At 39.4% G+C, this 13,219-nt stretch overlaps 1 protein-coding gene across 1 annotated transcript in view; it reads left to right on the top strand.

Moving 5' to 3' along the window:
- The window catches only part of MAP3K5 (mitogen-activated protein kinase kinase kinase 5), a 229,254-nt gene extending 216,035 nt beyond the window's left edge, over nucleotides 1-13,219 (top strand). The window contains 5 exon segments of the mRNA XM_005899101.3: nucleotides 1,041-1,284; nucleotides 8,437-8,549; nucleotides 9,522-9,634; nucleotides 11,138-11,214; nucleotides 12,008-13,219. Of these exon segments, the coding sequence (XP_005899163.3) occupies nucleotides 1,041-1,284; nucleotides 8,437-8,549; nucleotides 9,522-9,634; nucleotides 11,138-11,214; nucleotides 12,008-12,068 (608 nt within the window). The 3' untranslated portion in view covers nucleotides 12,069-13,219.

Raw genomic sequence — 13,219 nt, 5'->3', positions numbered from 1 at the left:
GACGACCCAGAGGGAGGGTAGGGGAGGGAGGAGGGAGGAGGGTTCAGGATGGGGAACGCGGGTATACCTGTGGCGGATTCATTTCGGTATTTGGCAAAACTAATACAATATTGTAAAGTTTAAAAATAAAATAAAATTTAAAAAAAAAAAGAAATATTGTGTGAAACTTTTGAAAATTATAAAGAATTATAGAATTTAAAGAATGTTTCTTTGAAAATAAAAGTTTCATGTGTCATAGCATATGGAGCCAAGATCCAATATTTCTGTTACCCTGATTTTACTTATATTATGAATTTAATTCCTTTTGGGGGGGCCATTTTGAGAACCTAATCACAATGTATAATAGTTTTTCCCATCAAAACGTAGCATCCCAATTCTGAAGTGACCTGCAGATGAACTCATGGCCTGCAGTCTGTTTAAACTGGAGACTTGTAACTTTTGCACTTTAAATCTTAGTGGTGAGTCAGTAGGTTAGGGTAGGACACACACTAAAAATTAACCTAATAGTCAAAAAGTCAAAAGCAGATTGGCCTACTAGAGTGAATATAAAGAATGTGTGTGTATTTTCAGTACTCGCCCCCCACCCCCACACATTTTGAATGTTACAAGCAAAAAGCAGTCTGTCTTCTTACTCTTATTTATACAATCTCTCTATATCTCACTTTCCTCATTTCTAAGTGAGTTAATAGTTGACAGAATCAAAACTATGAATTTTAATTGTATAAACAAATTTTCATATTCTTAACAGGTTTTTACACAATTGCCTATCTGATTTTAACAGATTTCCCACGTATCTTATGTGCTGTGTGAACATTTCTCTTCTGTTTGAGTTAGATCATTCTGAGTTTACATATCTTATGATTTTTGCAAATTTGCTGGAAGAACAAATCTGAAATAATGTGCAGAAATCCATCCTCACTTTTGGAAAAGCAGTTGGGAATACATCTTATTGATAGCAGGGGAGATGACATTCATGTCTTAAGAAATTAAGGCCATCATTCTTATTTCATTAAGATTGTTGTTGATCATATGCTTAACAGAACTGAGGCCGCATTTCAGCCTTGCATCTGAGAGTGATACTGCCGATCAAGAAGACTTGGATGCAGAAGGTGACCATGACGAACGGCCTTCAAATCAAACTGTCCGAAGACCTCATGCCGTCCTTGAAGACGCGGTGGCCACCTCAGGGGTGAGCACGCTCAGTTCTACTGTATCCCATGACTCCCAGAGTGCTCACCGATCACTGAATGTACAGCTTGGAAGGATGAAAATAGAAACAAATAGGTAAGGCCTATTCCAATGTGGGTGGGTTTCTTTTTTCTTACTTTTATATAAGTGCATGTGCTTGGAGTCTACTTTAAAGATTGGTCCACAGAATATACATAAGGTAATCCCTTTTTCCCATTCATATAAACTTGATTTCATTCTTTATTAAAATGAGAGATTCATTTTAGCCTCTTTAGTCAAATACGTTTTCTGCTTCTCCCAATTCAGTCCTTCAGCATTTCTTCTTTGATCACTGCACTAAGATTTTCTGAGTAACTTAGTTGTAACCTCATAGACTGTTTGGGATGCAGGCTCAGAGCAACATGTACCATCCAGTAGATAGCTGAAAGACAAGAAGAGAGTCTGTGATCTTGAGACCCGTGACTTGGAATATCAGGTTCTTTCAGGAGAGGAAGAGCTCTGTTCTTAAGGAGATAAAATTAATGGTTCAAAAGTTTTTAGTTTTAGAACCTTGAAACGATGATCCATTGACCACATTTATGATTTTATTTTTAATATGCTGTATCATATCTGGAGTTTAATTTTTCCTTGTGAATTTGATAACACAGAACTCACATGATCAGGTTATTAAGTGAACAGGAAATATGTTCTTGTGCTTCACAAGATGTTGACACAGTTCAAGGTCTGAATCTTTATGATTTATAGCTTCCTGTGCTGGTTACCGTTGACATGTGGGCAACTGACTTTATGACTTTGGGTTGACAGGGAAAACTTTTTTATTATTTATATTTTTGGAGTGAATCAATAAACATTGTTCAAATATTTAGAAACCTTAGTTGAAAATCCAAGTTATTCACCAGGGAGATAAAAATATTTTATTTCTGGTCATAAGTTTGGGTTCTTAATAAGTTTAAATACCAAGCTTGTATGAGTAGTACCAACCAACCTCATCCTATATTTAGAAACTTGAATTTTAGTTGCACGATTCAGTAAATCCATACTTAGCTTCTACAGTTTATATACAGAAATGTTTCTGAATAAAGGGAAAGTGGGTTTCTTGTTTCTGTATCCTGGATTTAAAAAAAAAAATATTGATTGATTTATTTGGCAAAATCAGGTCTCAGTTGCCACACATGGAATCTTTGTTGGGTCACACGGGATCTCTCGTTGCGATGCATGGCCTCAGTAGTGGTGGTGTGCGAACTCTCTAGCTTAGTAGCCCCACTACATGTGGGATCTTAGTTCCCTTACCAGGTTTCAAACCCATGTCCCCTGCATTGCAAGCAGATTCTTAACCACTGCACCAACAGGGAAGTTCCGTTATCCCAGTCTTGTCCTCTGAAACCCACCTCTTTACTTCCCACTTATTACTTAGTGGAAAAGAATTGGAGTCTTTGCTAAGACTTCATTTAAATCTTCATGTCCTTCATTTCCTCCTCTTCTCAAGCAGTATGGGCTTCCTCATAGCTCAGTTGGTAAAAAATCCACCTGCAATGCAGGAGACCCTGGTTCAATTCCTGGGTCAGGAAGATCCACTGGAGAAGGGATAGGATACCCATTCCAGTATTCTTGGGCTTCCCTTGTGGCTCAGCTGATAAAGAATCCGCCTGCAGTGTGGGAGACGTGGGTTCAATCTCTGGGTTGGGAAGATCCCCTGGAGAAGGGAAAGGCTACCCACTCCAGTATTCTGGCCTGGAGAATTCCATGGACTGCAAAGAGTCGGACATGACTGAGCAACTTTCAGTTTCACTCAGGCAATAGTCCCATTATGAGTCTCCATCCATTAGAGCAGATGTTGACTTTAGTCACTTCTCTTTAATTTACTCTCTGGCACCCAGTCCTGAATGGAGTTGTGTTTTTATACCCTTCTCTGATTTCTGGAAGAGGAGAGTGCACTCATGACTGTTTAGGTCCCGCCACCCAGCTCTGCCCACGGCTTCCAGACAGTAAAGCTACTTTATTTACCAGTGAGCCAGTACATTTGCTCCTCTGGCTCCTGAACCTTCTGTGTACTTACCCTGGCTTGTGTCAATAGAACATGCCTCTCCTAGGTGCAGCCTCTTCCTTCTGTGCTCAGCCCATGTGCATTACCCTGACTCACCACCCCCAGGGGCCCCCATCTGTCCACCGTGCTTGCTCCACCCATGGTCCTTGGGGACTGCCCTTCCCCGGCTGCTTTCTTCACATCTCTTTTCTGAGGGTGTCAGACAGCTGAGGGCCTGCTCCCCACATCTGCCCACAGGAATTACCATGTCTTTATTATGTTAGGATGTTGTTGCAGTTCTTACAAAGCCCACTCATTTATGTTTTCTATGTATTTACACGCACATGTGTGAAATCTCTATGGTTACTGGCTTCCTTTTTTTCTTTTTCTAGTAGAATCTCCCACAGCTCCTCCATCAGCCCTAGAAAAGTGAGACAGGGCACAGCATTCACTTCACGTAGGGATCTAAAGAAAGGGCGGCTGTGTTAGGATAGGTGCCAACAAGGGCTGGTCATGTCTACACCAGTCCTTGTAATTGTCAGTTGAATATTACTTGATATACAGATGTACATATATTGCAAAGTAAACTTGAGGAAATGTTAATGTGTTTTTAGGAAAGGGTGTAATCCTCAGGTCAGAAATTGTAAGCTTATATTTAGGATTCAGTTCAGTTAGGATAATCACTGATGAATATCTATCCAGCTCTTGATTAATAGATCATCAATAATATTAAATAGCAGAAAGTAACAAAATAGCTTTAGGAAGCATGTTTTACTTAAATATAAAGTATGTGCTTACCTAAAATGTTCTGAAAATCATTCATTTCACATAAGGAATTGGGACAATAACGCAGAGGTAGTTAAAATCTAACTCAGGAGGAGCTGACTTGTTATCTGATTTCCCTTTCCTGCAATTCTGGAATTACCCACCAACCCAGCTCCCCACCCTCACCTATCTGAGTTAAAAAATTGACCTCATGGCTGATCCTTGCCAAATTTGTCTGGCACAGAGAGACAGTCAATTGCCTTGGTTTCAAAGGATTTCCCTATTAACAGAAGACAAAGTAAAAACAAAACTGATGGACTGGATATGTCCTAAAAATAAATAATTTTGAAGGCTGGAATTGGGACAAATGAGGTGGCTTGTCGGTACTTTGCTTCCAACGTTAAGTTCTGGCTTTTAGGATAAAAAGGAAATACATAGTCTAAATGCGTGTGTGCTAAGTTGCTTCAGTCACGTCCAACTCTGTCACCCTATGGACCATAGCCTGCCAGGCTCCTCTGTCCATGGAATTCTTCAGGCAAGAATATTGGAGTGGGTTGCCATGCCCTCTTCCAGGGGATCTTTCTGACCCAGGGTCTCCTGTGGCTCCTGCATTGCAGGCAGACTCTTTATGGCTGAGTCACCGGGGAAGCCCATAACCTAGATATACGTATTAAATTCTAGAAAATTTCACTGTGTGTTCTTTGAGAAAAGCAGTAAGAATACTGCAGTATGAATACTATTACTATTCATACTATAAATTAGCATGAACGACAAAAATATACACCAGATCAAAAATTGCCAAATTAAAAGTGCATACTGAACTTGCTGGAACTTTCTCTGAATACCATTTGTGTTGGAGTATATAAGTCTCCCTTAATCCTCTCGTTCCTTTCTTCTTTCATTTCCTACTGCTTAATCCATTTAAGTGTGTGCTGTTTACTCCACTGCTGCTGCTGCTGCTAAGTCACATCAGTCATGTCCGACTCTGTGCGACCCCAGAGATGGCAGCCCACCAGGCTCCCCCATCCCTGGGATTCTCCAGGCAAGAACACTGGAGTGGGTTGCCATTTCCTTCTCCAATGCATGAAAGTGAAAAGTGAAAGTTAAGTTACTCAGTCGTGTCTGACTCCCAGCAACCCCATGGACTGCAGCCTACCAGGCTCCTCCATCCATGAGATTTTCCAGGCAAGAGTACTGGAGTGGGTTGCCATTACCTTCTCCACAGTTGTCTTTAAACAAGCTGTCTTCCTGTAACCACTGTCTCTGTCTGCCTCCCATTGTTTTTTTTTGTCTCACCTACTCACCTACTTTGCCAACAAAGGTCCGTCTAGTCAAAGCTATGGTTTTTCCAGTGCTCATGTATGGATGTGAAAGTTGGACTATAAAAAAAGCTAAGTGCCAAAGAATTGATGTTTTTGAGCTGTGGTGTTGGAAAAGACTCTTGAGAGTCCCTTGGACTGCAAGGAGATCAAACCAGTTAGTCCTAAAGGAAATCAGTTCTGAATATTCATTGGAAGAACTGATGCTGAAACTGAGACTCCAGTACTTTGGCCACCTGATTCAAAGAACTGACTCACTGGAAAAGACCCTGATGCTGGGAAAGATTGAAGGCGGGAGGAGAAGGGGACAACAGAGGATGAGATGGTTGGATGGTATCACTGACTCAACAGACATGAGTTTTAGTAAACTCCAGGAGTTGGTGATGGACAGGGAGGCCTGGCGTGCTGCAGTCCACGGGATCACGAAGAGTCGGACACGACTGAACAACCGAAGTGAACTGAACTCTACCTCAATCCTTCTTCTACCTGATAGCCTCCCATGTCTCTGTCCTGTGGGAAAGGGGTGGAACCTGGGGGTCAGGGAGACAAACCCTAATGAACCCTGGGAAGCTTCTTGTCCAGTGCCTGAGGCTGTAGCAGAGAACAGACAGCCCTTCTTAAAGGCCAGACACTGTGTTTGGCATTCTACCTATGTGGATTCTCATCAATGATTACAGTAATCCTTTCAGAAAGTTCTACTCTTCCTTTTCACAAATGAGAAAACTGAAGCCCAGAGGCATTCAGTCATTTGTCAAGGTTAACACAGAAGCTTATGGCTGAACCAGGATACAATCCCAGGGCTGTCTCCAGTTGGACTGTGCTGCCTTCAGACCATGTCAACTGAAGCAGAAGCAAGCTTTTGGAATGGAATCTGGTCCTGAGTTAAATCTATCAATACTCAGAAAGTAAAACAAATAGAGCTTGTTAAGAGCCATGAAACAATGTACCTTGATAATCTTATACATAATTATATTTGTTGTTCTGTCACTCAGTCATGTCCTACTCTTTGCAACCCCATGGACTGCAGCACGCCAAGCTTCCCTGTCCTTCACCATCTCCTGGAGTTTGCTCAAACGCATGCCTGTTGAGTCAGTGATGCCATCTAACTGTCTCATCCTCTATCATCCCCTTTTCCTCCTGCCTTCAGTTATTCCCAGCATCAGGGTATTTTCAAATGAGTCAGCTCTTTGCATCAGGTGGTTAAAGTATTGGAGTTTCAGCTTCAGTATCAGTCCTTCCAATGAATATTCAGGGTTGATTTCCTTTAGGATTGACTGGTTTGATTTCCATGCAGTCCAAGGGATGCTCAAGAGTCACCACAGTTCAAAAGCATCAATTCTTTGGTGTTCAGTCTTCTTTATGGTCCAACTCTCACATCCATACATGACTACTGGAAAAACCATAGCTTTGGCTATATGGATTCTTTTGGTGGCTCAGACGGTAAAGAGTCTGCCTGCAATGCAGGAGACCTGAGTTCAATCCCTGGGTCGGGAAGATCTCCTGGAGAAGGAAATGGCAACCCACTCCAGTATTCTTGCCTGGAAAATCCTATGGACAGAGGAGTCTGGGGGGCTACAGTCCACAGGGTCACAAAGAGTCAGACACGACTGATGAACTTCACTTTCACTTTGTCAGCAAAGTAATGTCTCTGCTTTTTAATATGCTGTCTAAATTTGTCATAGCTTTTCTTCCAAGGAGCAAGCATCTTTTAATTTCATGGCTGCAGTTATGATCCGCAGTGATTTTTGGAGCCCAAGAAAATAAAGTCTGTCACTGTTTCCATTGTTTCCCCATCTATCTTGCTGCTGCTAAGTCACTTCAGTCGTGTCCAACTCTGTGCGACCCCATTGACGGCAGCCCACCAGGCTCCCCCGTCCCTGGGATTCTCCAGGCAAGAACACTGGAGTGGGTTGCCATTTCCTTCTCCAATGCATGAAAGTGAAAAGTGAAAGTGAAAAGTGAAAGTGAAGTCGCTCAGTTGTATCCGACTCTTCGCGACCCCATGGACTGCAGCCTACCAGGCTCCTCCATCCATGGGATTTTCCAGGCAAGAGTACCAGAGTGGGGTGCCATCTATCTTAAAGTATTACAATTCTGAATTCAAGTTATTCAAAGATAGTTTTCTAAAAACTCAGAACATCTGTCTTCACAACTTCGAATATTTTCCCAGTAATGGGAATGGTGATTGGGTTACCACTTGGCTGTCAGTTGTGCAGTGAACCTTTCATGGGTAAGAACCATGTAACATAATACTTCTTATTTCTTTGGAGCATGTATGAGATACCAATGGGGAACTGAACGTACCAGGAACACAGCTGTGGTTTTCCTCAGTTCATTGCTCCCCTTAGAAGGCAGAAAAATAACAGTAACAAACACAACAACCCAAGCAATCTTCATTAACATTTACTGAGGACTGATTATGTGCCAGGTACTATTGCTGACCTCCCCTATAGTTGTGAAGTGAAAGAGTTAGTCGCTCAGTCATATCCAATGCTTTGCGACCACATGGACTGTAACCCACCAGGCTCCTCCGTCCATGGAATTCTCCAGGCAAGAATACTGGAGTGGGTTGCCATTCCCTTCTCCAGGGGATCTTTCTGACCCAGGGATCAAACCCGGGTCTCCTGCATTGCAGGCGGATTCTTTACTGTCTGGACCACCAAGGAAGAGTTACTTCTCAAATTTTCATAGTTTAAAAGAAAGTAAGTACCTTTCTTCTTTGCATTCATTGCCTATTGTATTACCCGTGTTGACCAACTTTTTTAATGAGGGGCTATGCAGGTAAACACCATATATTAATTTGTTTGCCATTATGGTCATAAAAAGAAACAGAACAACATCTCTGAAGAGTCTGTCAGCCAATTAGGGGTGCAAGTTTTAAATTCTTGTCTGGAAGCACACTTTCTAGAACTTTGCTACTCAACTTGGACGTCTGTGGATCTGGGAGCTTATTACATATGCAGAAACTCAGAGCTCGCTACCCATCCCTGCTCCCCAGCCAGCTGCTGGATCAGAATCTGCATTTCAATAAAACCCCAGGATGCCTGTGTTCATTATAGCTTGAGAACCCTTGTCTAGAAGGTCATTCTGTGGCTGCTCCCACTTCATTATCCTGTCAACCAATATAATTTCCTTCTGCAGATTACTGGAAGAATTGGTTCAGAAAGAGAAAGAATTACAAGCACTCCTTCATCAAGCTATTGAAGAGAAAGACCAAGAAATTAAACACCTGAAGCTTAAGTCCCAACCAATAGGTGAATAGCAGAAAATTTTAAAGTAATACTGTTCAACCAAACTGCCACAGAAAACTAGAAAGCCAACAGGCAAACTTTATATCATGGCTTATTCAGCATCTGTCACTTGTACCACAACTACAGGCAGAGATTGCTGTACAAAAATTTCCAATTCTTAATTGTAGCCAACCATTATTTCTTACAAGTACAGTAAAAATGATTCATAATTATCTTTTCCTGAGATTATATATTATTGAGGTGAATAGGGATCTCCACTTTTTTGTCTTTATTTCTTTTTAAGGATTTCACAGTGAAATTACTAGAATAATATAATACTATTTTTGTCATTTTGTATTTGTATTCTATGTATTCTAGTGTTTTATAATTTGACAAGGCTTAAGTGGAATAAAGATAAAGCAATAGCAAGTCATAAGTTGAATATACTTTAATAAAATGTTTTGTCAATTATATCTCAGGTTTTTTTTTTTTAAGTCATAGATTGGAACTTTAAAGAAATCTATTCTGTGAGAAATTGGGGATGAAGGATAATCTTTAGGCAATCTTATTTAGCCCATTTAGAGGAAAATAAAAATCATTATTTTTTGTTCAGATATATGGTCCTTCCATATTACTGCAACTAGTGGAAAAAGAGATTATTATATGGTTCTCTGCTAAGTATGCTCTTCTTTGTTGCCTGAAAAACACACAGTACGATTTTGATGCATCATTTTATTCTAAGAGGCTATAAAATTGATACGAAACCACAAGGTGGAAGTATCATTAATTATTGTTAGTGACTCTCCACTGACTAGTATATTAAGCAGCCTTAAAGAGTTTGATTTATATTATCTTGTAGACTGCCAATCTCAATGGTTTCTATTAATTATACTGTGATGGAGAAAAGTCTGCTAAAGTATCAGTAAATGTTGACTATCAAATGACCTCTGAAGCTAAGAATGTCCCTTCTTCTCCCCCACCCCAATTCTGTTCTAGATGTTCCTGGGTTGCCTGGGTGTCACTCCAGTTCTCCTGGCACAAACACTGAAGATTCGGAACTTACTGACTGGCTGAGAGAGAACGGAGCCGATGAAGACACTATAAGTCGGGTAAAGAAAACATTCTATGAGACAAACATTTTTTCACTTGTTTCCTAATGCTGAGTGCCTACTATGTGCCAGGCACCGGGGAGACACTGGTGAGAAACTGACCCAGCCCTGCCTTCCTGAGGCTCACAGACTAGGGTAGGCAGACAATAATCAAAGAATTCCACATGTACAAATATAATTATGTCCTGGTCAAGTCTGTAAAGGAAAGATTATCAGGTATTAGGAGACAGAGGGAGGGAGAAGTTGGGGAAGGTTCTTTGAAAAGATGATTGGCGAGCTGGAGTCTAAAGGAATACTTAGGAATAAACTGTATGTCTGTTCTGGGATGGGGGAAAGACAAAAAGGGAAAACCATTCAGAGTGGAGGACAGAGACAGTGAGGCAGACAAATGCTCTGTGGTCCAGAACCCATAAGGATTTTTATGCTGTTTAATGGAAAATAAAGAAGAACAGGAAAAATCAAGACAAGAACTAAAAGGAAAAAGTTCTTCTGCTTCTCATTCTTTCTCTCGTTTTTTAACTCTTAAATTCTCATGTGACATTCTTAGACTCCACTGGGCAGCAGCTATTTATTGCTACTTCATAAAATAGACTAGTTAGTGAACTTATATCAGAAATAAACACTTTCTATACAAACTATATTATACAGGGAACTTTTGTAGTTAGCATGAATAGATTTCTTTATGTTGTAAGATCACATATATGTGCAGTAAGAGGTTATATTTTTTTATTTTATAGAAATAATAAATAGTTTATATAAATAGGAAATATATTATTTATTTTAATACAATATTATGTTGATTTCAGTTTTATATTTAAATTTTTAAATGACTAAAAGATGAATTTCTCTTGGCTTGATAAATTATTAGATCACTTAATAAAATTTAAGAGTCTCCTTAGAAATCTGCAAGCAAATTACAAAAATCAAAAGGATTTTCTCACCTTTGGGAAAAATTTATCCAATCAAATTTTCCAAAATATTTTCCCCTCTAACTTAGACTCAAATAAAAATTAAGGAGTAGTCATTGATGACACACTAAATCACTGACCTTTTTGAAAGATTTAAAATTAAAAGCTTCACTTAAATTCAGGATTCTGATTTTGTAGTAAGTATACGAAAGTTTTCCGAAATTAAGTGTAAACAACACATTTTACCCACTGGGAAAAAATTAAGCTACAAAGTACTAAACCTTTTAAATACAAACATTATCTTATAAGCAGCAGATGTAATTACAAGCAAGTTTTATCTATTCATCAGAAGACCAATCAGAAGTACTGTGTTCCTTGTCATCTTTCTGCTCCTAAAAGTCGTATGGATGTAATTCCTTGTAATTATTTTGTAATGGGGGGGCTTTTTTCTAATAATTCCAAAAGATTCTGTCTTTACTGAATTTCCTTTTAGATTTATTTTTCATTATTGCCAATGTTTACATTATGGATAGTTTGCTACTTATGGAAGTGCATAAGACATCTTACTTTTGTGTGTATTTTACTTTCTCCACAGTTTTTGGCTGAGGATTATTCATTAATGGATGTTCTCTACTATGTTACACGTGATGATTTAAAATGCCTGAGACTAAGGTACCACTTTTCTTTCTGTTCAGTCTCATCATGATGGAAAGAGCACTGGGCTGAGATCAAGAAGCCTGGGGCCCTTCCCAGCTGATTGCTAACTAGCTCTAACTAGCTGGGCTGAGATCAAGAAGCCTGGGGCCCTTCCCAGCTGATTGCTAACTAGCTCTAACTAGCTCTCCGGTCTTGGGTAGAGTACTTGAGTTCTCAGCTGCTCTGAGTAACCTGAGTTGCTTGGACCAGGCTATTATTGGGAGCACTAATAACCAATATGTGCATATTAGGAAATGCAAATCAGCCAGAAGAATTTCTTGATAACATATCAGATTAAGACCATGCAGATATCTTAAAGCTGATATTTTAAACCAAATGCTCTAATTTGGTTCATGATCATATCATACTTATTAAAAATACCATGATGAGGTGCTGATTTGCCATCCAAATAACATGGTATAATCTAAACACAGTTTCTTACAAAAATTTGTTGTCTCCGTCAGGCCAAGCATGTCTATATATAATAGATATAACTATTACTCCTATCCACCTCTAGAAAGACATTTCAAAAGTGCTGAAAATCTAAAATGATGCTTTGGGCTCTGGTTGTCTGTGGGAGTGGAGAGTGAAAGGCATGTGGAGGGGTGAAGAGAAAATATATACAAAAAGAATACATCAGGACTGACAAGCCTTTGGGATCTTCATGTTCTGATCAGAGCTGCTGAAAACTAAGAAGTCACTTTCATATTGCAAGGGCGCTGTTTCAAGTGAAGCCATCTCTTCACCATGTTCTTGTGTCTTTACACAGGGGCGGGATGCTGTGCACACTGTGGAAAGCCATCACTGACTTCCGAGACAAACAGGCTTGACTGTCACTCAGTTTGTTTCCAACTTCCCATGGAGATTCTAAAAATGAATATAGACCTGATCTTCTGTTAGGGGAGGAAAGAATCAAAGGGACAGGAGAAAGAAGCTGCACTTTAAATCCAGTATTTGTTTACTCGTGTTAAAAAAAAGAATAGATGAAATACACTGAAATTTCCTAACTGTTTCTGTTTCTATGATTCATGAGGACTCTTTATAAAGACTCTCAAAATAATCCCAAACACTGTGATGTTTGGGATTATTTTGGTCTGAACATTTTTATGGAAATATTTTTAATTCAGCAGCTATAATAACTCAGCCAAATGTTTATTTCACACGAAACAGACAGAACATTTCATGTGATTGTGCATCACTGGAACAAAACCAAAATGTGACCATAACTTTTTAGGCTTATGTATGTTTGTATTATACCCTGATCATCTGAGTAGAAGTGCGTGATTTGGATTATTGTATAAAGTTTATGGGTTTTTTTTTTAAGTGTGCAGAATCTGAGAGCAGTGGTTTTTACTTACCTGTATTAATTGTAATATTAACTCTATTTTGTAACTTAAGTTTCTGGTCTAGAGTACATTCGTTGGAGTCATTTATGTACTACTGAACTGTACCAGTTGCACCTGCCTGAATCCTAGTAATGTTAGCTTGTTCTAAAGCTATCCCTTGTGTCATATTTACTCTACAAAGTAAAAAAGACTCTCAAAATACTGTTTTGATAAATTCTAAAGCATTTGTATTTTGTTTTGGCAATCTAGATAATTACTGTGTCGAAATTCTAACTGTTCCTTCAGCTCTCACATTAAATAGAATCTGTCTTCTCTTCAAGTATTCAAATAGCAACTTGATGTCCACATCATTCCTTGGGGCTACTGAGTGGTAAGAGAGAGAGGGCATGGAAAACAGAATAAAAGAAACTCAGTGGCTTTTTCTCAAGACCCCAAGTTACCTTGGATGACTACTGTGTATCTCAAGGGATCTGCAAATAGCACCCCACTGGGGAACACTGCATTTTCTGTCTCCTTAATTTTAGTTCTCATATTTGAGGTGAATATTTTTATATTAAGCTAGATATATATTATATTTTATGACTGCCCACATGAATAGGATGAAGTCTGAAGCTCCTAGATGGATGAATGACATA

Source organism: Bos mutus, chromosome 9 (genome assembly GCF_027580195.1).
Source record: "Bos mutus isolate GX-2022 chromosome 9, NWIPB_WYAK_1.1, whole genome shotgun sequence".
Lineage (NCBI taxonomy): Eukaryota > Metazoa > Chordata > Mammalia > Artiodactyla > Bovidae > Bos > Bos mutus.
Note: the sequence above shows the minus strand (reverse complement) of the source record. Positions and strands in the feature narration are given on the sequence as shown.